Raw genomic sequence first — 21,971 nt, 5'->3', positions numbered from 1 at the left:
TCCAATTGTTGGTAGCCCAGCTCCTCTCTATAGCAACTTCGCACTTCAACTAGGAACGAAACAAGAGAAAGTATCCACATATCGTCATTGTTAATCACATAGAAGATCTTCGACTAGTTTGTTGTAATTAGTTTCGAACCAGAGGCAGATAATGGAGAGGTTAGGTTATGACATTGTCTTTCGTACGTTGTGTTTGGTTTTAGGATGGGTAAATAGATTTTGTTGTGGTGTATTTTTTTAATATACATTCTTGTTCAATGGTGTTAGTTTGAGGACGAAAAACTCAGGGAAAAAGCATGGAATCAATGAAATAATGGAATGTAATAGTTATTACATTGATTGTGCTAGTTATTTTGTTATGTCATTGATTGTTCTGGCCATTATATTGATCACGAAGATATAAATAGTGTAATATGGTGTTTAAATAGTTGAATCATGAGTTCCATTGATTTAAATCAATGGAGTTTATCATTTCATTGAATATGTTTCAGGTACAAGAATTTGGATAATGAGCAAAACAGTAATTTCAGAGATAAGGAAGTTATTGATATCAACTACCAGAGCCTTGATGTTGTTGGTACTCATTAGGGTAGTGTGGAAGAATACTTTAAAGACACTATGCCTGTGCATGTAATGTTATTTGAAGGTGAGGAGGAAATGTTTGATTTCTACAAGAGATTTGGGGAGGTAAATGGATTTTCTGTGAAGCGTAGAACATCAAATAAGGACAAAGTTGGCATGTGCAAATATTTGATATTTGTTTGTGGTAGAGTAGGTGTGTTTTAAATAAATAGAATATGTAAATTATTTTGGATGGTTGAATGTATTAGTTTCTCACTGATATGATATTGTACTTTTACATGTGGATGATAAGGTAGGTTAATTAGTCGGACCAAGAATGTCATAAATCATCATTCAACCCAAAAAGATGGATGCAAGGCTCGGTTAAAAGCTCAATTATCTTGTGAAGGTAAATGGGAGATTACTTCGTTCAAGGATCATCACAATCATGTATTAAGTCCCAGGCAGTCAAGATATTTTCTATGCAATCGGAAAATTAACCCACATGTTCAAAGACAGTTAGAGATTAACGACATTGTTGGGATTATGCCAAACAAGAGTAACAATGCACAAGTCATTGGAGTGGGGGCCATTAAAATTTGACGTTCTTGCAAAGGATATGTTGAGTGTGGAGCGAATTTTTGCTATTTTGGTCACGCCCCATCCTAGGAACATGATTTAAATAGTTGAATCATGAGTTCCATTGATTTAAATCAATGGAGTTTATCATTTCATTGAATATGTTTCAGGCACGAGAATTTGGATAATGAGCAAAACAGTAATTTCAGAGATAAGGAAGTTATTGATATCAACTACCAGAGCCTTGATATTGTTGGTACTCATTAGGGTAGTGTGGAAGAATACTTTAAAGATACTATGCCTGTGCGTGGAATGTTATTTGAAGGTGAGGAGGAAATGTTTGATTTCTACAAGAGATTTAGGGAGGTGAATGGATTTTCTGTGAAGCGTAGAACATCAAATAAGGACAAAGATGGCATGTGCAAATATTTGATATTTATTTGTTGTAGAGCAGGTGTGTTTTAAATAAATAGAATATGTAAATTATTTTCGATGGTTGAATTTATTAGTTATTTCACTGATATGATATTGTACTTTTACTTGTAGATGATAAGGTAGGTTAATTAGTCAGGCCAAGAATGTCATAAATCATCATTCGACCCAAAAAGATGGATGCAAGGCTCGGTTAAAAGCTCGATTATCTTGTGAAGGTAAATGGGAGATTACTTCGTTCAAGGATCATCACAATCATGTATTGAGTCCCAGGCAGTCAAGATATTTTCTATGCAATCGGAAAATTAACCCACATGTTCAAAGACAGTTAGAGATTAACGACATTGTTGGGATTATGCCAAACAAGACTCACATTGCACAAGTCATTGGAGTGGGGGGCCATGAAAATTTGACGTTCTTGCAAAAGGATATGTTGAGTGTGGAGCAAATTTTTGCTATTTTGGTCACGCCCCGTCCCAATAACGTGATTTATTGACAACACTTGTGTACACCCACGTACTGCCACCTATATAAGAATTCAAAACTAAATCAACTCACAATTTAAACACAATAAAATTTAAACTAAAATCTGACAGCATCTCCCCATATTTCGGAGAATGCTTCATGAATCAAATATATCAAACTAAACAAATTCCCACCATGACATTCAATCTCAAACACATCATAAAACACCAAATAATGGTAACTCCGATCCAACAATTCAGTCAACCAGGGACTCAGGCCATAACCATCCAGATCCGTCAAATAACATATATTTAACATTCTTTTAACACATAACATATCCAAAACACTAAAATATCCAATACTTCTCCATAAAACATTAAACAAGTACCACATATCACACCAACTAATAAAAACACCACTCTAGACCACAAATCCAAACCAACCACATCATGCGTCACCTCGCTGATCCGTAGTCGGGGCACCGAAACTGGTACCTATCTCACCAGGGAGGGAAAAATAAAACAGTGAACTGGAGGCCCAGTAGGGATAACAAAAGAAAGCATGAATGAAGGGATAATGGCTGGATAAGAATAAAAGTATAACAATGCATCAAAATGCCATGATGAATCAAATAATGCACTCGGTCAGTCTCACCATACCTCCCACCTCCCAATGAATTCTCAAGCATCATCACAATGTTACCATACCAATCTCATAATGCCACACTAGCACCGCTACGTAGTTTTCTAGTATCTGACAATCACATAAAGCCCCACTAGAGCCGCCACGTAGTTCTCTAGTACCGAGCAATCACATAAGACCCCACTAGAGCCGCCGCACAGTTCTCTAGTTACGAGTCATTTCCCCATATCTCCAACACCATGCAATTAATACATATCATGCAACTAATGCATATCATGTCACATACAAACTATGCAAAACATAAATCTCGCGCAATTTCATTCAAAATACATGTCAAGATTACTGACCACTCGATAGAAGATTGAGCGCCAAAATGGTTAAATGCATCAAACACAAGCACCCAACAATAATTGTATTTCATACACAATAACATACATACAAAGGGTTTGTTCCCCCTTGAACAATAAGGTGAAAACGAATGAATCTAAACATGATTCGGGTAGCTAATAGTGTTTTGAAATTGAGGATTAAGAAAATCCCTACCTCGTTTGAGCAAGTCACCCAAATCCTTGTTATCACGTCTCCAAATTCAACCAACCTAAACCATACACATGTACCACTCATTCCCTTCCCACAATATCAATTACAACACATAACTTCACAATAAAGCACTTACCTTAACCAATTTGTCAAATCCTTACTCAATCACTTCTTGGCCAACTCCCAATCTCGAACCAAGCTCAAATCTAGAATCAATATACATAATCTATGGTTAATCATCAAGCATTTACCCCCAAAACCCCAATTTCACGAAATCAAACCAAACCCATAAACCTTAGTTTGAAACCCATGGAAATCTTACCTCAATCTTGAAGAAATCTTGGAATTCAAGCCTATGGAAGTTCCAAACTCTTGATTCAATCTTCTTTCTCCTTTATCTCCTTCAAAAATCACATTCTCTCTTCACAAACTCCCTTTCTCTCTCATGGTTCCTCACTCTCTCACGAACTTCTTCTTCTTTTTTTTCTTTGTTTTATTTTTTTTTTCTTTTGTCTCTAGGGTTGCCGACAACATTTCTTAGTCTTATTTTATTTATTATTTTATATTTTTTTTAACTCCTCAATTATTTCTTCTTTTGTATTTTTGACCACAAGATTTCTATTGATATTCAATTCAGTCCTTGAGATACTTATTTCTTACCCTACAATTTTATTATGTTTCATATAAAATCCCTATATTATTTTTCTTTTCTTATTTTATTTATCAACTCAATTGTTTTTCTGAACGGGGTATTACAATTTTGGCCTCAAAATAGTGCAAGTCTGGCGTTGCCGTCCATACAGATGCTTGAGGTGTCCGGATGGCTAAGGTGCTTAAATAAAGTACGCAGTTTTACAGATTGCCCTCATTGGATCCCCTTACTAGAGAGTCTTCCTCGAGGAAGCCTTTGGTGGAGAATGGACATATTGCCCTTACTAGATGTAATACCCTATCCAGAAAAGTAAACCTGAATCAAAATAAAAGTAATTAAGAATGTAAAAAAAAAATCTATAAATAGATTGAGGAATTTGATTGTGGAAGTGTCGGTTTAAAAATGGTGTGAATCGGATTTAAATCGGACCCGAAATCTAATCTTAAACGTATTAGAAAAACTAATTAAAAGTCAAATAGCATAATCGTAAATACATTGCTGGTAATTTTGCAAATGAAACAGGCGATGGGGGTATTTTCGAAACTTCATAATTGAGTGGCAACTGTGAAATTAAAGCTTGGTTATTTTGATATATGTTTAAATAGGTGGGGGCAATGATGGTATTTTCTCGTATTTGTAAAAATTAATAAAAGACAAGAAGAATGAAAAATTACAAAAGGAACCCAAGCTCTTTCTTCTTCCTTTCACGTGCAAACCACTGGCGAACCACCAAACTTTGCTGTCCGATCACCGTTTCAGACGGCCGACCTACCAAAGAGCTTCTCCCGACCCTCACGAGCATAACCCAACTAACCTTGCCTCAAACCGTCGCTCGTAGCCACTGGAATCATGCTTGGAACCTCGCGGCCACTGTGAAGAGAAAAGCTCCGATCCGACCAACTCCGGCCATGGTTCAGCATGCCGTTACGGCCATTCACGTCACCGAGCTAAGGAGCACCTAGCCCAACCAACTTTCGGCCAAACAACCCCGGATGCTGGATATCTGACTTTGACCTGAATTGGGTCTTTTTGACCCGACTGAAACTAAACTTTCTGACGACTCCAAAGCTCTATTCCGAGTTGTTCGCTGCTCTGAACGCGTTGGTGATGATTTCGGATCCATACCAACATCTTTGGAGCATCCTGAGAGATACATCACATATACGCATATACGTACAATATACGTGGGGGTATAATACGAAACCAAAATATAGTTTTCATTAATTGGAGAATATTATATTAATTGAATGAATATTTTATATAAATTATGGTAATACAGAGAGATCATAGTTGGTTTATAAAAATGTATTGTTATTTAAATAAGTTTAGTAAAGTTACAATGGTTGATCGAGAGTGCATGGAAACTTTGACTCATCGTACCAATTCGTACAGTCGATGTTGGACCACGTCGATGTTGGACCACTAAATCACCACCATAATAATCACGGCTACGATATGATCACAATTGTATCACGATGATGCCATTAGTTGCTGACGTATGAATAGTATGAATATTGACCAAGTTGGTGATCGGGTTGCATGCATGCAACTCAATGAAATAAGCGAGTGGTATTTTTTGATAATTTTAATCAAGGTTAATGTGGTAATATTGATAAAAGGGTAAAATGGTAATTGCACTTCCAATGGTAAAATGATAATATGGACTAGTATCATTTTAAACATATATATTCAACATATATATGATCAAGCATGCATTTGTAATCACTTAAACGTATATATTCAACATAGTTGTAGACTGTCCAGGCCGTGGGTCTGTTGGGCTCGACTCAAGACTCTCATGAGTCTTGCTAAGCTTGACTAAAGCTCTTGTGAGCCTAATTATCAATGGAACTTAGGCCGTGGGCCCTGTTGAGTATGTTTGTAGACGAAATTTTAGCCCATAAAAGTGGTAGTGAGTGCCGGAAGGAAATGAATAGAGTTCATCTCCATCCACGGTAGACAAATCAAAACTTAATTATAACAAAGAATTAAACCACAAACTCGTACTCAACAAAAGCAACAAACAAGTAGAAAAAACAGAGCAGGTTTGAAAGAAATTAAGAGAAATAGAAAGCTTCCAACCAACCAAATGTGACAACATTCACAACATTGAAATCCTCTCCACCGGTAAGATCAATAGTCGCAAATTTTTTTTTATTTGAACACAATCATCATTACACATTTTAAACCAGGTTTGCCTCGGAATATAATGATGCATGTGTGAGCTGTACCTAGCCAGCACATTTTAAACAACTCAACTCCTTGAAAATTTCTTCTTAAACCACAAATTCATCATTAATTGCACTTGCAGCTTTCAAAATTAGATCCCCATGGCATCAAGTCTGCCGCCTGCTAACACTAATGCTAACAATTGAGGGAATGGCTACTTCTTCTGAAAGGATGATCACAGCTTTATCAAATAAAGACATGGATGATCAACCAGGAAAACGGGTTATGGAGGTTACAAAACTTGGAGCTTTCGAAAGTGGTGATACTTTCCTACAGAATTGTATCGAGTATATTGACGAGGATAGTCTTGAATTGCCGCAGAATATTCGAAAAAGAAGAGAAAAGTAAGCAGAATTTTCCACAACTCCATCCACTAAATCATATAGTATTGTATGCAGAATTCTACTACTTCTGAGTGAGAAATATATATAGGCAATGCTCACCATTCTGTCCAACGATAAATTGCTGCTATTTGTCATTTTTTCATTCATTCATTCATAGATGCATTGATTTGATGTTCTTTTCCCTAGGGTTGGTGTGAAATTTCCATCGGTAGAGGTGAGGTATAAGAACCTGAATGTGGAGGCAGAGTGTACGGTTGTTCATGGCAAGCCCATTCCTACGCTGTGGAATTCTGCTAAAAGCGCACTTTCTGTAAGTGTTAATTCTAAAAGCAAGAGTGAACTTAAGAAACATTTTATTTTATACAATCAGATATGATGAGATTATCTATTTCCATATATTCATTTTCTTTTTATATTGAAGATCTTCGCTAAGATATGGGATTCCAGGTCAAGGATGGCCAAGATTAGGATTCTTAAAGATGTTAGTGGTATCATAAAGCCAGGAAGGTAGGCTAGCTGTGGAATCATGTTTTCGGGACAAGTTTTGATATGTAATATAAACCAATTGGATTGTTCATCATTTTAAAGTCAAAATTGAGCCAGAAATGCAGACTACTAATCATTCTTGCAGGATGACTCTATTGCTTGGTCCCCCAGGATGTGGTAAGACCACCCTTTTGAGAGCACTCTCCAGAAATCTAAACCAATCTCTCAAGGTATTACCGCTTTCTATATTTGAGAGAGAGGAAGAAAATGGGAAGACAGATGAACATGTGACTCAATGCTAAAGTTGCATAGAGGTCACAAGTTCAATTACTGGAAACAAACTCACAATGAGAAGTCTAAATGGAAAATTTTTCATTGAAAATAGAAATGTAGAGGAACTTCCATCTAATTTTGTTTTGGCATGGCCACTTCTTCAATCAGGTCACAGGGGAAATTTCTTACAATGGACACAAGCCAGAAGAGTGTGTCCCCCAGAAAACATCTGTTTATATAAGCCAGGATGACATACACATCCCCGAGATGACTGTGAGGGAAACCCTTGCTTTTTCCGCACGTTGCCAGGGTGTTGGAAGCCTAGCAGGTAGGTTTTGGACCAATCACTCTTAACAGTTATCATGTGGGCAACCATATCAACCAAAGATATATTTCTTTTTCTGCCTTTTGAAGAGATTCTTTTGGAGGTCAGTAGGAGAGAGAATGAGGCAGAAATTTTTCCAGGCGTCCATACTTTCAAGAAGGTATATATACCTAACATTGAAGCTGTGTGTTTAAGGGATGTCTTGAGTGGCAGAAGATAATCCAATTGAACAAACATTTCTAGGAATATATGAGTAAATATATAGCACTGATCTAGAAAGTCGAGCCTTTTTACTTTTTTTTTGCCACGGTGTTCTTCTTTAATAGGCAATTTCTGCAAACAAATTGGAGAGAACCCTTCAAACGGACTGCATCTTAAGAGTTATTTTCCTAATCCTAACCTCATTGAAAATCATTCTTCTTTGTATTCATATCTCTAGAAATCCTTAATCAGGCACATTTGATTTCTTGTCTTCCTCAGATTCTTGGACTTGATACTTGTGCAGACACAATGGTTGGCAGTGCCAACAGAAGAGGAATATCTGGTGGTCAGAAGAAGAGACTAACAACAGGTAATGATGCACAGCAATAACTATTGCTAATTATACTTGGCAAAAGTAATGATTAAATTTCTCCTCAAATTTTTCAGGAGAGATGCTTGTAGGTTCAACAAATACTTTGTTTATGGATGAAATAACAAATGGCCTAGACAGTTCCACTGCATTTCAGATTGTTTCTTGCATTCAGCAGCTAGCACATATCTCAAATGTCACAGTGCTGGTTTCACTTCTTCAGCCAGCACCTGAAGCTTTCGATCTCTTCGACGACATTATTTTGATGGCTGAAGGTAAGATCATCTATCATGGACCGCGAGAAAATGTTCCAGCTTTTTTGGAGAATTGTGGCTTTAAGTGCCCTGAGAGGAAAGCATTTGCAGAGTTTCTTCATGAGGTACGTTTAGCATTTTCATATTGATGCTTTTAGTTCTTCATATTGAACTACTTTACCGGTTTACCCTTGCAGGTTATCTCAAAGAAAGATCAAGAGCAGTACTGGTACCATACTGAACTCCCTTACAGTTATTTCACGGCTGATATGTTTTCTAGACAATTCAAGGAAACAAGATTAGCAAAGAAGCTGGATAAGGAGCTCGCAGAACCATATTACAAATCTGAAACCCACCAGAGCGCTGTTTCCTACAATGTGAACTCTGTTTCTAAATGGGAACTCTTTAAAGCATGCATGTCAAGAGAATTTCTTCTGATGAAGAGGAATTCTTTTATTCATGTATTCAAAACTATTCAGGTTGTGACTTGTACTTAATGCCTTCGTTAAATTGAAATGTCCAAGCCCTAAGAAGTTAGAACTTTCTAAAGCTTTGGTCTATTCTGCAGCTCATAGTCGTTGCAATTGTCACAATGACAACATTTTTGAGGACTCAGATGGATATTGATGTTCTTCATGGAAACTACTACATGGGTGCTTCCTTTTTTGCACTCTCTGCTCTCTTTTTCAATGCAATACCAGAGTTGTCAATGACTGTTGCAAGACTTCCAGTGTTCTACAAACAGAAAGAGTTGCATTTCTATCCGTCTTGGATTTACGTGATTGTGTCTGCTATTCTGAAGATTCCTCTTTCCTTAATGACATCTCTTATCTGGACATCTCTCACTTATTATGCCATTGGATACAGCCCTGAGATCTCAAGGTATAAAGAAAACTATATTAAGTACCAATTACACCCAAAAGACACATAAATTGTTTCATGTCTTGGCTTAAATTTTGTGCTGTGATTTTAGGTTCTTTTGCCAGTGCATTCTATTTTTTTCCTTTCACTTCATGTCATTATCATTGTTCCGTCTCGTGGCCTCAATCTTCCCAACCCCAGTTGCTTCTTCGGCTGTTGGTAATAGTGCAGTATTTTTGCTCTTATTGTTCAGTGGTTTCATTATTGTAAAACGTAAGGCTATCTACACCACGTCCCTTTCATCTTAAGTTAATCAATATGATTCCAAAATCTAAGCCTCGGTGATTCCTATGGTAGCTTCAATGCCATCTTGGTTGAAGTGGGGTTTCTGGGCTTCTCCTGTGTCATACGGAGAAATAGCATTGTCTGTGAATGAATTTCACGCTCCTCGATGGCAGAAGGTGAGTCTTTTAACCTAGAAGTTTCTTTATTTTCCATCCTTCCAACGCTTATATCCATTTTGCATTGATTTACTTAGATGATCACGCAGCATTAAGGCTATCCGTTCACTTGTATTTGCAGCTGTTAGACACAAACAAGAGTATAGGGCAAGAAATATTGGAAAGCCATGGACTAAACTTTGAGGAACATTATTTCTGGATAGCCATTGGTGCCTTATTTGGATTTGCTTTAATTTTCAACCTTGGTTATGCCCTCGCCTTGACTTTCTTAAAGTGTGAGGCTCCCCTTAATTTCTTGCAATTTGTATGCTAAAGTAGGATAAAACTAAGTGGTACAAATATATTCACCTCTATCTAATGTACATTCAGGTCCAGGATCACGTCATGCTATTATTTCCAAGGACAAGCTTTCCCGAAAACATCAAAACGAAGATGCCTCTGATCAGTCAAATGTAGAAGAAAAGTCTAGGAGATCTACTTCCAAGTCCAACAGTAATAAGGGATTCAAGAAAGGTTAATCTATTTCGTAAATAATTATCATTATCCTTTGGGTGTTTTCCTTTTGAAAACTTGTTCTTTATGCAGTCAGTTTTCATTCCTTCTAAATAGTTATCATTGATTCATATTCTTAACAGAGGCAATGGACTTACCTTTTGAACCCTTCACCTTAACATTTGAGAATGTGCAGTACTATGTCGAATCCCCATTGGTAATAATATATTTGTTGCAGATGTGTTCATTCCACGCCTATGTATTATTCAACATCAACTCTTTCTCCTCTGATTTGTTTTCAGAAAATGAGAGAAGGGAAGTTTGCTTCAAAGAAAGTGCAACTTCTATCTGGTGTTACAGGGGTATTCATGCCTGGTGTGCTTACAGCATTGATGGGTGTAAGCGGAGCCGGAAAAACAACCCTTTTGGATGTTCTTGCAGGAAGGAAAACCTCCGGCTATATCGAGGGGAACATTAAAATCAACGGATACCCTAAAGCTCAAGAAACGTTTGCTAGGATTTCAGGTTACTGTGAACAAACTGACATACACTCACCACAAATCACAGTCGAAGAATCTCTTATGTTCTCTGCCTGGCTACGTCTAGATCCTCAAATTAACTCAAAAACCAAAGTTGTAAGACCTGAAACTTACTATAGACCTTAGAATCAATCCTTCTACAGCTATAAATGTATTCTAATGCCGTCCAAATGTGTTTCTGACAGGAATTTGTGAATAAAGTAATTGAGACCATTGAGCTTGAGGGAATTAAGGACACATTAGTTGGCACACCTGGCGTTAATGGCCTTTCGACAGAACAACGTAGGCGACTTACTATAGCTGTGGAGCTGGTAGCCAATCCCTCCATTATGTTCATGGATGAGCCTACAACCAGTTTGAATGCAAGAGCAGCTGCAATTGTCATGAGAGCTATAAAGAATATAGCTGATATCGGAAGGACAATTGCATGCACCATCCACCAACCAAGTATTGACATTTTCGAATCATTTGATGAGGTATAACATTCTTTTTTGAACTAATCTAAGATGGAACTGGCCAGATGATGAACTGGGTGTTTGAGTACTATGGAAACTCTTATGCTAGGAGGGAACACTTCTGATTAAGATAATATAGAACCAGCTAACGAAATTACTGTTGAGAAAAACAATAAGATCTTAAAGAAGTCTCTTCAGTTTTCAAATTCTTTGTTTCTTCCAATTGCTTAGAAGCTCCACTTATGTGTAACTAACAGGAATCTTATACAGTGGTTTGCAAAGTTAAGTTCCTAAATCTTGAATATAAAATATGAAGTTACTGATCTACTTTTTTAAATTACATTCAGCTTATTCTCATTAAACCTGGAGGGAATGTAATCTACTCCGGACCATTGGGACAACGTTCAAGAACAGTCATAGAATATTTTGAGGTTTGTTTGCATCAGAGTTACCATAAAATTTATAATATCAATTGCTTGTAGCCAACAATTTTTTATTAATTTTACTTTCACTTGCAGGGTATCTCTGGAGTGCCAAAAATTCAAAATAATTGTAATCCAGCAACATGGATGTTAGTAGTTACCTCAGAATCTTCAGAGGCTGAACTAGGAGTGGATTTCGCCAAAATATACAGAAACTCTCCTTTATACCGGTAAGATCAGCTATAGCATTCAATGTTGTGTTTGTTTTACAAACTTCCTGATGTCTCCTCTGCATCATTTTTTTTTCCTAAAGGGATAACATGGAGCTTATGCAAAAGTTGAGTAATCCACATCCTCTGTCGAGCGATCTGCATTTTCCAAGCCGATTTTCACAAAATGGGTGGAGACAGTTCAAATATTGCCTATGGAAACAGCACTTATCTTATTGGAGAAGCCCTTCGTACAACTTGGTCCGAATTGGGTGCACATTTCTGGCATCTTTGCTATTTGGTTTACTGTATTGGAGGCAAGGAAAGAAAATGTAAGTTCTCTATTGAACTTTGTTATAAATCTACCTTCTCTCTTCAATGAAGCAGAGAGAAAATATGCCAAGAAGGAGATTCCTAGAAAAACTACATTTGGGATGCATAAATCACTTCATTTCAACTAGGTGGCTTTGAAAATAATCTTCATGACAACTAAAACAATGCCAAAAATCTCCAAAAGAACAAATTTGACCGTTGGGATTTTTTTTGAATACGTCTTTAATAGTTCTTAAGAATCAACGATGACCGTCAAATCGACTATTATAATAACCGGTCATCTCTTGATCCCACTTCCACCTTATATTTGCAAGAAATGGTATACTTTATAAAATTTGTAATGGCAATTCTGCAGATTTTAATTCTTTTTCTTTGATCTACCTGCCAGTGATAACCAGCAAGATTTATTCAATATATTGGGCTCAATGTATGCTTCTATTTTCTTTATGGGCACAATAAACTGCAACTTAGTGCTGCCGTATGTTGCGACAGAGAGAAGTGTAATGTACCGGGAAAAGTTGGCAGGGATGTACTCTCCATGGGCCTATTCACTTGCACAGGTGAAGTTTGCTGGTGCTAAGCAAATACTAGCAACAAACATGCATGCTCCTTCTGCCATATAATATAATATAATGCTTCATAAATTAACTTGAGATGAAAATTTTCATACTTGTGTTTTGCAGGCGACAATCGAGATTCCTTACTCATTTATTCAAGCTGTAGTATTTGTGCTGATTGTGTATCCAATGACTGGATATTACCTATCAGCATACAAGATTTTGTGGTACTTGCACTCAATATTCTCTTCACTTCTGTTTTTCAACTATATGGGAATGCTTCTTGTGTCGCTGACACCAAATGTCACATTAGCAGTAACTCTGTCCTCAGTCTTCTTCACCACGTTCAATCTTTTTTCAGGGTTTTTGATTCCACAACCGGTAAGAGCAAGCCACTACTCTTTCTCTACGAAAGAAATTAAAAGCCTATATACTATACATACTGTGAAAAGTAAACCCTTTTTCTTGTTCAGAGATTGAATTAACGAACATGTACATTGTTCCTCTTTGACTGACAGCACATTACAAAATGGTGGATCTGGTTGTATTATCTAACTCCCACGTCTTGGGCACTAAATGGTTTGATTGCATCACAATATGGAGATATAGAGAAATATATCTCAGTGTTTGAAGAAACCAAAACAGTAGCAGTTTTCTTAAAAGATTACTATGGATTTCACTACCACCAGTTGCCTATCACTGCAATTGTTCTTATTGCATTTCCACTCGCTTATGCTCATCTTTTCGCATTTTTCATAGCAAAGTTGAACTTCCATACAAGATAAAAAAAAAAAAAAAAATATCTCTTCGTAATATGCTGTGTGACTATTCATAAAATGTAACCAAATCACAGATTCAATGACGACTGGGAATTAGTAGAAACAAAATGCGTTTCAACAAGGAAGCCAAGCAGTTGTCATGTTTCAATAATTGGAGCGCAAAGCCAGACGTATATTGCAAAACCAAACAACAAGTCTTATCATAAATGATTCAAAGGTAGCACCTCAAAAATACAAATTAGATAAGTAAAGAAAAGGGAAGGAAAAGGGGTACAAGTGGCCTCGCGTTTATAGTTTCTTTCTTTTCATTGAATTGATTGACTGCACAAAGGCTAGCTCTAAATTTGTATTGATCATCAGCGTGATGAAAACATTATGTAGTAATGCTAGTATGCACTTATACAAGGAGAGATTTCTCCTTTGGAAGTTCAACTTTCCAATACAAAATGCAAAAAGAAATGCATAAGCTAGTGGGAAGGCCATGAGTGTGACAGTAGTAATAGCTAAATGCTCATGATGAAAGCCATGGTAATCTTTCAAGAAAGCAGTAACTGTTTTGAACACCATTTCTATATTTTTAAAAAGGAAAATGGAAAATGCTCAAACCAAACAACCTCTTATTGTCGTAGGAAGTTCAACCTTCCTATAAAACATGCAAAAAGAGTGGCAAAAACTAGTGGAAAGGCAATGAGAACAACCCCCGTAATCGCTAAGCGATCGTGATGAAACCCATAGTAATCTTTCAAGAATTCAGCCACTGCTTTAGTTTCCCCAAATACTACAAGCTCTTTCTCTATATCTCCATATTGTGAAGTGAACAAACCATTAAGCGTCCAAGATGTTGGGACTAGATAATACAACCAGATCCACCACTTCGGAATTCTCTGCAAAAAAAAAAAGAAAAGAAAAGAAAAGAATTTACAAGCAATGTGAATTTCTGAATTATGAACTGCTAAGTTATTTCCTTTATGGAGCTAGAGAGTAGTAGTAGTAGCAGCTTACTGGTTGAGGAATCAAGAAACCAGAAAAAAGATTGAAAAATGTGTAGAAGACTGAGGATAGAATTCCAGCCACCATGAAATTTGGCGTCAGCGACACGAGCATCATTCCCAAGTAGTTGAAGTACAGCAACGTACAAAACATTGCATAGAAGTACCAAAAAACCTTATATGCTGACCCATAATACCCCATCATAGGATAGGTGATGATCACAAATATAACAGTTTCCACAAACAGATAGGGAACCTCCACAATCACCTACAATATACCAGTAAGCAACTTGCATGAGAAGTTAAAAAAAAAAAAACCCGATAAGAATAAACTAATTGAAGTTCCAAAAAGGAAAACAAAAGCTGTACCTGAGCCAGTGAATAAGCCCATGAAGAGTACATCCCTGCAAATCTTTCTCGATACATAACAGTACGCTCAGTGGCAACATAAGGTAAAACTGATCCACAGTTGTTTATGCCCAAGAATATCACAGCAGAATACATTGCTCCAAGAATATTGAATAAATTCTGCTGGTTATCACTGACAGGGTAAGGAAAAAGAAATATTGAAGTTAGAAATCCATCAATTCCTAATAGCATAGACAGAGAATAATGCAAATGAATTACATTTTCTTTCCTTGATTCCAGAACAGTAAACCAAATATCAAAGACGATGCAATTGTGTGCACAATTCGCATCAAGTTGTAGGAAGGACTTCTCCAATATGATAAGTGTTGTTTCCATAAGCAGGATTTGAACTGTCCCCAGCTATTCTGTGAAAATAGGGTTGGAAACTTAAGATCTCTTGAACCAGGTGTCGGAGTACTCAACTGCCTTACCAGCTCCATGTTCTTCCTGCAGATTTAAGTCACTTATTTGATGGATTGAAGTCCAAGGTTTCTAAGTACCATAAAAAGAGTATCTCATTTTTGCCTCTTACATTGATGTTGATTTAGACCATGAAAGTTAAAAAGTCTTTTGGCAGAGACTACTCTTCTGTGAGAAAACTTACTCATATAAAGAAGAATCCTTGTATATTTGGGCAAAATCTACACCAAGTTCAGCTTCTGCAGATCCTGAAGTGACCTCTAGCATCCATGTTGCTGGGTTATAATTGTTTCTTATCTTTGGCACTCCAGTGGTTGCCTGTCAGTAAAAACGGATCAGGTTAATCAACAAAAATGCACCATAAAATTTAGGTGGAGATCTAATATTTGCAAATAGTTCCAAGAACACTAACCTCAAAGTACTCTCTTACTGTATTTGAGTGATGACCCAATTCTCCAGAGTAGATCATACGTCCACCAGTTTTCAATAGGATCAGCTGCAATGAAATAAAGGGTAGTGAGGTCAAGCATATAAACGAATTAATTTTCAGCAATTATATGTTTTCATATATAGATACCAGTAGATGATAGTGAATCAATCAATGTAATAATTGTAAGAGTAAGACGACTCCTAACAATCAAACTATTATTCAACTCACAGATTAAGTACCATTTTATTTTTTAAGTTCATTTTACATTGGCACGAGAAAAAATGCTTTACCTCATCAAATGATTCGAATATGTCAATACTGGGTTGATGGATGGTGCAGACAATTGTTCTTCCAGTGTCAACTACATTCTTTACAGCTCGCATTACAATTGCAGCTGCCCTTGCATCCAGACCAGTTGTTGGTTCATCCATGAATATAATGGAGGGATTGGCAACAAGCTCCACAGCTATAGTAAGACGTTTACGTTGCTCCGTTGATAGACCGCTAACACCAGGAGCGCCAACCAGTTCATCCTTGATTCCATCAAGCTCAATGGTTTCAAGGACTTCGTTCACAAACTCCTGTTAGAAAACACTTTAATGAGCATCGATGTCATGAATCTAACATCTATAGATATAGGACTTACAGCTTTAGTTTTTGACTCAATCTGGGGAGCTAGTCGCAGCCAAGCAGAAAACATCACAGATTCCTCTACAGTTATCTGTGGAGAATGTACGTCGGATTGCTCACAATAACCCGAGATTCTAGCAAAAGTTTCCTGAACCTTTGGATACCCGCCAATTGTAATCTCCCCTTCAACATAGCCACTAGTTTTTCTTCCTGCGAGAACATCCAGAAGAGTTGTTTTTCCAGCTCCACTGACACCCATCAATGCTGTCAGAACACCAGGTCGGAAAGCGCCAGAGATTCCTGATAGAAGTTGAAGTTTTCTCTGTGTGAAGCCATGCTCTCTCATTTCCTAGAGCAAAAGAGGGGAACAAAAGTAGTCCTAATCAATATCAACATCTATTTATATATACTGAAACAACCTGCACTTTAATTTAATGGAAAGGCTGATATGATTACCAAGGGTGTGTCGACATAGTATTGCACATCCTGAAATGCCACTGTGAAGGGTTCAAAAGGTAAGACCATCCTGCCTGTTGTCGACAAGCCAACTGTTAATATATTGAAAATATAGGGAGTCAAATACGATATCCGAAGAACAACTACAGGAGAGAGAAAGTAACTTAACCTTTGTTGGATTCTTTGGTAGTATTCAGAGAAGGAAATTTAGACTTTTTCTCTGCAAGTGCATCAGAACTAGAATCTTCACTACCACGCATCTGGGAGAGCTTTTCATATGAAATAATGGCACGAGAAAATCCTGGAGCTGAATGTTAGCAAATGGGTAAGAAGTTAGAATAAATTTTTGTAGCTTCAAGTCTATTTATTCTAGGACAAGTGACAATTGATAAAAGTAGGGAGGGTAGATTACACTTCAAGAAACTTAAGGCTAATGTGTAACCAACGTTGAATAATAGAGCAAAGCCAAATAAGGCACCAAGCGATATCCAGTACATATATCCATCGAAGTTCAGTCCTCGGCTTTCAAGTGTTTGTCGTCCTATTGTAGTATTTGCAGACAGTAACTGCAAAGAAGATTAAAAAGCATAAACTAAATTGGAGTTAGGGATTGAAATAAAGCCGATAAATGAGCCTTAGGAGAGTCACCTTTTGCCACCTTGGAGCAAGAAATTCATTTACAGAAAGTCCTATCTCTCCATATGTAATAGGCGAAACCCAAAATCCCCATCTCAACCAATATGGCATGGAGGCTGCAGAAGACAATATGTCTTAGTTGTATATCCTTCATTCAAATCGAAGAGACAAGTAGATGGTCTTACCTTTAGTGATTACAAAGCCGCCAAATAACAAGAGCAACAAGATTGCAAAGCTACCAGCAGTCATAGCGACAACACTAGTCTGGAAAATTGCAGCCAGGAAACGGAACATGGATATTGATGTAAAGTGAACTGCGAAAAGCAGAATGAACTGGCGAAGGAACCTAACAGTACAACGGGATATCAAATTTTACGGCATAACCTGAAGAAACTGACATTGGTTCATGTGCAAAAGCTGTAATTCTAAGTCCTTTCAGGGGAACTTACCTTGTGAACTCAGGGGTATATCCGATGACATAATATGTAAGAGACGTCCAAGCAAGAGATTCCACGAATGAAATAGGAATTTTCAAAATGGCTGCCGGAATGGCATAAGCCCAAGCTGGGTAGAAATAAAGATCTTTCTGTTTGTAGAAAACTTCCAGTCTTGCAACAGTCATAGCCAGCTCCGGAATTCCATCAACAAGAAGTATGATGAGTGCAAAAAATAAGGCACCCATGAAGTAGTTTGCATGAGAGATGTCAATAATCATCCTAGTTCGCAAAAATACAGTCATTGTGACGGATGCAGTGATAATCAGCTGCAGGTAAAATAAATCTTCATGATTTTCAATCGTATGAAGGCATTATAAATGGCATATTAATGACTGACAATATTTACAGTATCTTTTTTTTCGAGAACAGATACTCATAGTTAGTGAAAAGGCTTCACCTGAGTTGTTTTGAATACATAGACAAAAGAATTCCTCCTCATAAGAAGAAACTCCCTTGACATGCAAGCTCTAAAAAGTTCCCAATTCGGAAGAGAATACACTCTGAAAGAAAGAGCATTCCTATGGCTTTGGGATTTTTCATATGGATTAGAGAGCTCCTCATCCAGCTTCTTCCCTAGAGGAGATGCCTTGAACAATCTAGAGAATGTATCAACAGAAAAGTAACTATAATGTACTTCAGCGTTGTTCCAGTACTGAGCCTGATCATTCTGGGAGATAACCTGCATTACAGGAAGCGAAGTACTTGAGATTCTATGACAATATATGGAAAATAGAAATGATGAGCATTACCTCCTGGAGGAAATCAGCAACTCCTTTCCTATCAGGACACTTGAATCCACAATCCTCAAAGAAGTCAAGAACACAGCTGCGTGGCCCGTGATACACAATTTTCCCTTCTGCCATCAGAATAATGTCATCAAATAGTTCAAAAGTTTCTGGCGCTGGCTGAAGAAGGGAAGCCAGTACAGTAGCATCTGTGATATGCACCAACTGCTGAAGACAAGCGACAACTTGAAATGCTGTGGAACTGTCTAAGCCATTCGTTATCTCATCCATGAACAAAGCCTTTGTTGGACCCACAATCATCTCTCCTGCATAAGTTAATTTCACTCCCTTGAATTAAGATATAATCTAAGAAATAAAATTCCTTTTATATACACTACATACCTGTTGTCAACCTTTTCTTCTGGCCTCCAGAGATACCTCTCCTCATGGCATCTCCGAAACATGTGTCAGCACAAATATCAAGTCCAAGGATCTGTGGAGCAACATTAGCGGTAGAATTCATTATCTGATTAAGCTTTGACACAAAGATGGTTTACAAAAGATTTCTGTTGTAATAAAGAGAACTTACTTCAAGAATGTAGTCTGTTTGAAGGGTTCTTTTTAGTCCCTTTACAGAAATTGCCTGTTCAAAGTTGAAACCAACAATACATGTATGAGAAGGCAAGTGCAATGGAATATAAGGCCTGAGATGATCCTGCTACCTTCATGTAGGTATCTATATCAGGATCCGGAACAATCCCTCTATCTTTTTCCCTTCTTGTGACCTCCATCATGATCTCTTTAAAAGAAGCAAACACATAGAACCCATGTCATCATCTCTGATAGGATATGGCAACTGTGTTTATCTTGAGCATAGGATTACCTACCTGCCCGACTCCCAACACCCTGACAACGAGCTGAAAAATCAATGGTTTCTCTCACAGTCATCTCCGGAATGTGCACATCATATTGGCCGATATAAGCAGAACTCTTTTGGGGGACTAGTTCTTCTAAGTCAAACCCGTTGTAAGAAACTTCCCCTGTAAGCTAGAGGAGAAAAAAAGACGAAAAAAAAATTAAGGGCAGATTGTAAAACATAGCTCTGACCGAAGGAGATCAAATGCTTGCACTAAAGCATTTGGATGGAATGGATACACTCAGTTTGTATTCAGAAAACAACATCTCAGAATCAGAAAAGATTAAACTGTAATGAAACATTTCAAAGCTCAACATAACACAATCATGTGCAGCCTTAAACGATGGAGATGAGGTTCACAAAATACAATGTCTACAAGAAGATTCTATTCCAGAGATTCTAGTAGTTCGTGGTGGAAGCTAGAATTCAAGTCCGCAATGACTTTGTGTATTGTAAAAGACAAAGTATGAAAAGAAAGTGAGAAACCTTGAGAGATTGGTATAGATTGCCTGAGAGTGCCTTTAAGAGTGTGGTCTTCCCACATCCTGGGGGACCAAGTAGTAGAGTCATCCTGCAACAACTGTAAGCCTACATAAATGCGTACAGGTAAGTAAATTTAACCTAATTTATCCAACATTTGGATACCTTCCAGGTTTTATGACACCACTGACATCATTAATAATTTCTATCTTGGCCTCTCTTGACTTCGAACCTGTCAGCCTTGCAATATTCTGTACAACAGAGTTCACCTATTGAAGCTCACGAAGATAATGAAAATCCAAAAGCTGTAGAACTTCTCTAGAGACGAAAATGTACTCACAGAAAGCAAGCTTTTAAGAGAATTCCATAGAGTTGGAAGGGGCTTTCCATGAACCACCTCACACTTGGCTTCAACACAGAGATTTTTGTATCGAACTTCCACTGTCGGTAATTTTACATCAACTCTGCAAAACCCAGTTGAAATGATGTTTATACCATCACGGGATGTGAAAAAAAAAATTGAACACACAAAAGTCTTCATATTTTTGTATGTAGGAAGACTTACTTGTCGATTCTACTTCGTATTTTCTGCAACAATTGAAGGTTGTCTTTCTCGATGTGCTTGATGAGTTTCTTGATGAACATATGCCGTTCTAGAGCTCCGAGCTTGGTAACATCAATGACCCGCTTTCCTTTATCCTTGGCAGGTTTAGTATCATCTTCTTCATCAAACAAAGATGACTTCAGCCGTTCAAATGTAGGCAGTCTCTCAATTGCAGCCCATTGAAAAGCATATTCATCTCCAACATCATCCTTCCTTGAGCTCAATCCCAAACTATTTCGAAAACTTGAAGAATCATGTCCAAATGATGATCTAATGCTACTTCCTCCTATCTCTGCAAGCTCAACTTTCATAGACTCTGCCTCATCTACACCAACTATCTGAGCCATATTTGGATACTATAGAGAGGATCAAACACTAAAAGCAGTAGTTATATATAGATTTTTGCCCGCTTGTGGTCACGTTTAAAATATGAAGATTGATGAAGTAAGGCAATACATCATTCTCATACGTAACACCCAGGGAAGAAGTTGAAATATAATCTGTTTAAAATAAACAAGTAATACTTTCAACACATTATAGTACTGCAACTTGAAAGGGTGAAACTTTGCTTGCAGAAGCACAACTTCAATAACAAATAAATTGTATATAGAAGTAAGTCAACTCACGCTTACAAGTCTGTATTTTAGTCCTTGGCAGGAGGGTTACTAGTAAGTAAACTTTAATTTGCTTGCAGAAGCACAAACTTCTAAGTCAAATCCCTTGCAATAGTAGCCCTGTAATCTTGTTGAGCAGAGCATATTCAAAGTTAGAATTCTGAATTATTATACCCAGCATGACAAAATACCACTTATAAAATTGAGTAACTTGATCATCAAGTTAAGGTATGCATGACTAAGCTTAGTCTCATTTCATGTACACACATGGTTGAACTTGAACCACTTGCACGGGTTTTCCGAATCCTTAGTTAATAAATTAATAATAATAGTTAATGCTTAATTAGATAAGCCGGCCGTTTATCAAAGTCAATAATACTAATTTATTTCAGAAAAGCATTAGAGCATTCACATTGGTATCTCTTAACATATTCTCTATTTTATCTACAAAATACCACTTTTTGATAGTTTACAGATTCTCTATTTAACAAACACTGCATCAGTATATCTATTATAAATCTCTATAGTATTAAAATATTAGTTTTATCTTATTTTATTATTTCTTATGTGTATTATATGATTTCAAGTAAGGATTAAAATGTTTATGAAATTTAATCTAGTTTATATATTAATTTTAGACAAAATAATTAATATTAATTAAAAATAAAAATATATTAGTAAAAAAAATTTATTTCAAGTTTATCT

At 37.0% G+C, this 21,971-nt stretch overlaps 2 protein-coding genes and 1 long non-coding RNA gene across 6 annotated transcripts; 1 reads left to right on the top strand and 2 right to left on the bottom strand.

Moving 5' to 3' along the window:
• Positions 1-3,220: 3,220 nt before the first annotated feature.
• On the bottom strand, positions 3,221-3,944 carry LOC120000801. The gene is made up of 3 exons (XR_005468660.1): positions 3,542-3,944; positions 3,356-3,425; positions 3,221-3,277 (listed from the first exon to the last, which is right to left on the bottom strand). It is a non-coding gene; the product is annotated as an uncharacterized LOC120000801 (long non-coding RNA).
• Positions 3,945-6,287: 2,343 nt separating this feature from the next.
• On the top strand, positions 6,288-13,500 carry LOC119999386 (pleiotropic drug resistance protein 3-like). The gene is made up of 24 exons (XM_038846912.1): positions 6,288-6,444; positions 6,631-6,754; positions 6,866-6,951; positions 7,076-7,160; positions 7,372-7,531; positions 7,618-7,688; positions 7,855-7,908; positions 8,009-8,099; positions 8,177-8,478; positions 8,551-8,832; positions 8,922-9,235; positions 9,327-9,487; positions 9,572-9,675; positions 9,797-9,950; positions 10,045-10,167; positions 10,311-10,384; positions 10,470-10,802; positions 10,892-11,182; positions 11,509-11,592; positions 11,680-11,813; positions 11,897-12,124; positions 12,514-12,685; positions 12,809-13,063; positions 13,201-13,500. The coding sequence occupies exons 1-24, from the start codon at positions 6,299-6,301 to the stop codon at positions 13,465-13,467; spliced, it is 4,095 nt and encodes a 1,364-aa protein (XP_038702840.1). The 5' UTR covers positions 6,288-6,298; the 3' UTR covers positions 13,468-13,500.
• A 108-nt stretch (positions 13,501-13,608) lies between these two features.
• Positions 13,609-21,056, bottom strand: LOC119999385 (pleiotropic drug resistance protein 3-like). Of its 4 annotated transcripts, XM_038846911.1 has the most exons (25): positions 20,614-21,056; positions 20,389-20,512; positions 20,214-20,299; positions 20,055-20,139; positions 19,540-19,699; positions 19,375-19,451; positions 19,242-19,295; positions 19,055-19,145; positions 18,677-18,978; positions 18,325-18,606; positions 17,880-18,193; positions 17,616-17,776; positions 17,443-17,546; positions 17,207-17,360; positions 16,964-17,101; positions 16,795-16,886; positions 16,355-16,687; positions 15,999-16,289; positions 15,691-15,774; positions 15,463-15,596; positions 15,078-15,305; positions 14,820-14,991; positions 14,464-14,718; positions 14,160-14,345; positions 13,609-13,971 (listed from the first exon to the last, which is right to left on the bottom strand). In XM_038846911.1, exons 1-25 carry the CDS (start codon positions 20,997-20,999, stop codon positions 13,750-13,752), a joined length of 4,515 nt encoding a protein of 1,504 aa, XP_038702839.1. In that variant the 5' UTR covers positions 21,000-21,056; the 3' UTR covers positions 13,609-13,749. The 4 variants fall into 4 exon arrangements, with proteins under 4 accessions (XP_038702839.1, XP_038702836.1, XP_038702837.1 ...); XM_038846908.1 differs by having other exon boundaries at positions 13,734-14,345; positions 20,055-20,148; positions 20,614-21,052; XM_038846909.1 differs by having other exon boundaries at positions 13,734-14,345; positions 20,614-20,999.
• Positions 21,057-21,971: the final 915 nt, after the last annotated feature.

This window comes from Tripterygium wilfordii, chromosome 6 (genome assembly GCF_013401445.1).
Source record: "Tripterygium wilfordii isolate XIE 37 chromosome 6, ASM1340144v1, whole genome shotgun sequence".
Taxonomy (NCBI): domain Eukaryota; kingdom Viridiplantae; phylum Streptophyta; class Magnoliopsida; order Celastrales; family Celastraceae; genus Tripterygium; species Tripterygium wilfordii.
Note: the sequence above shows the minus strand (reverse complement) of the source record. Positions and strands in the feature narration are given on the sequence as shown.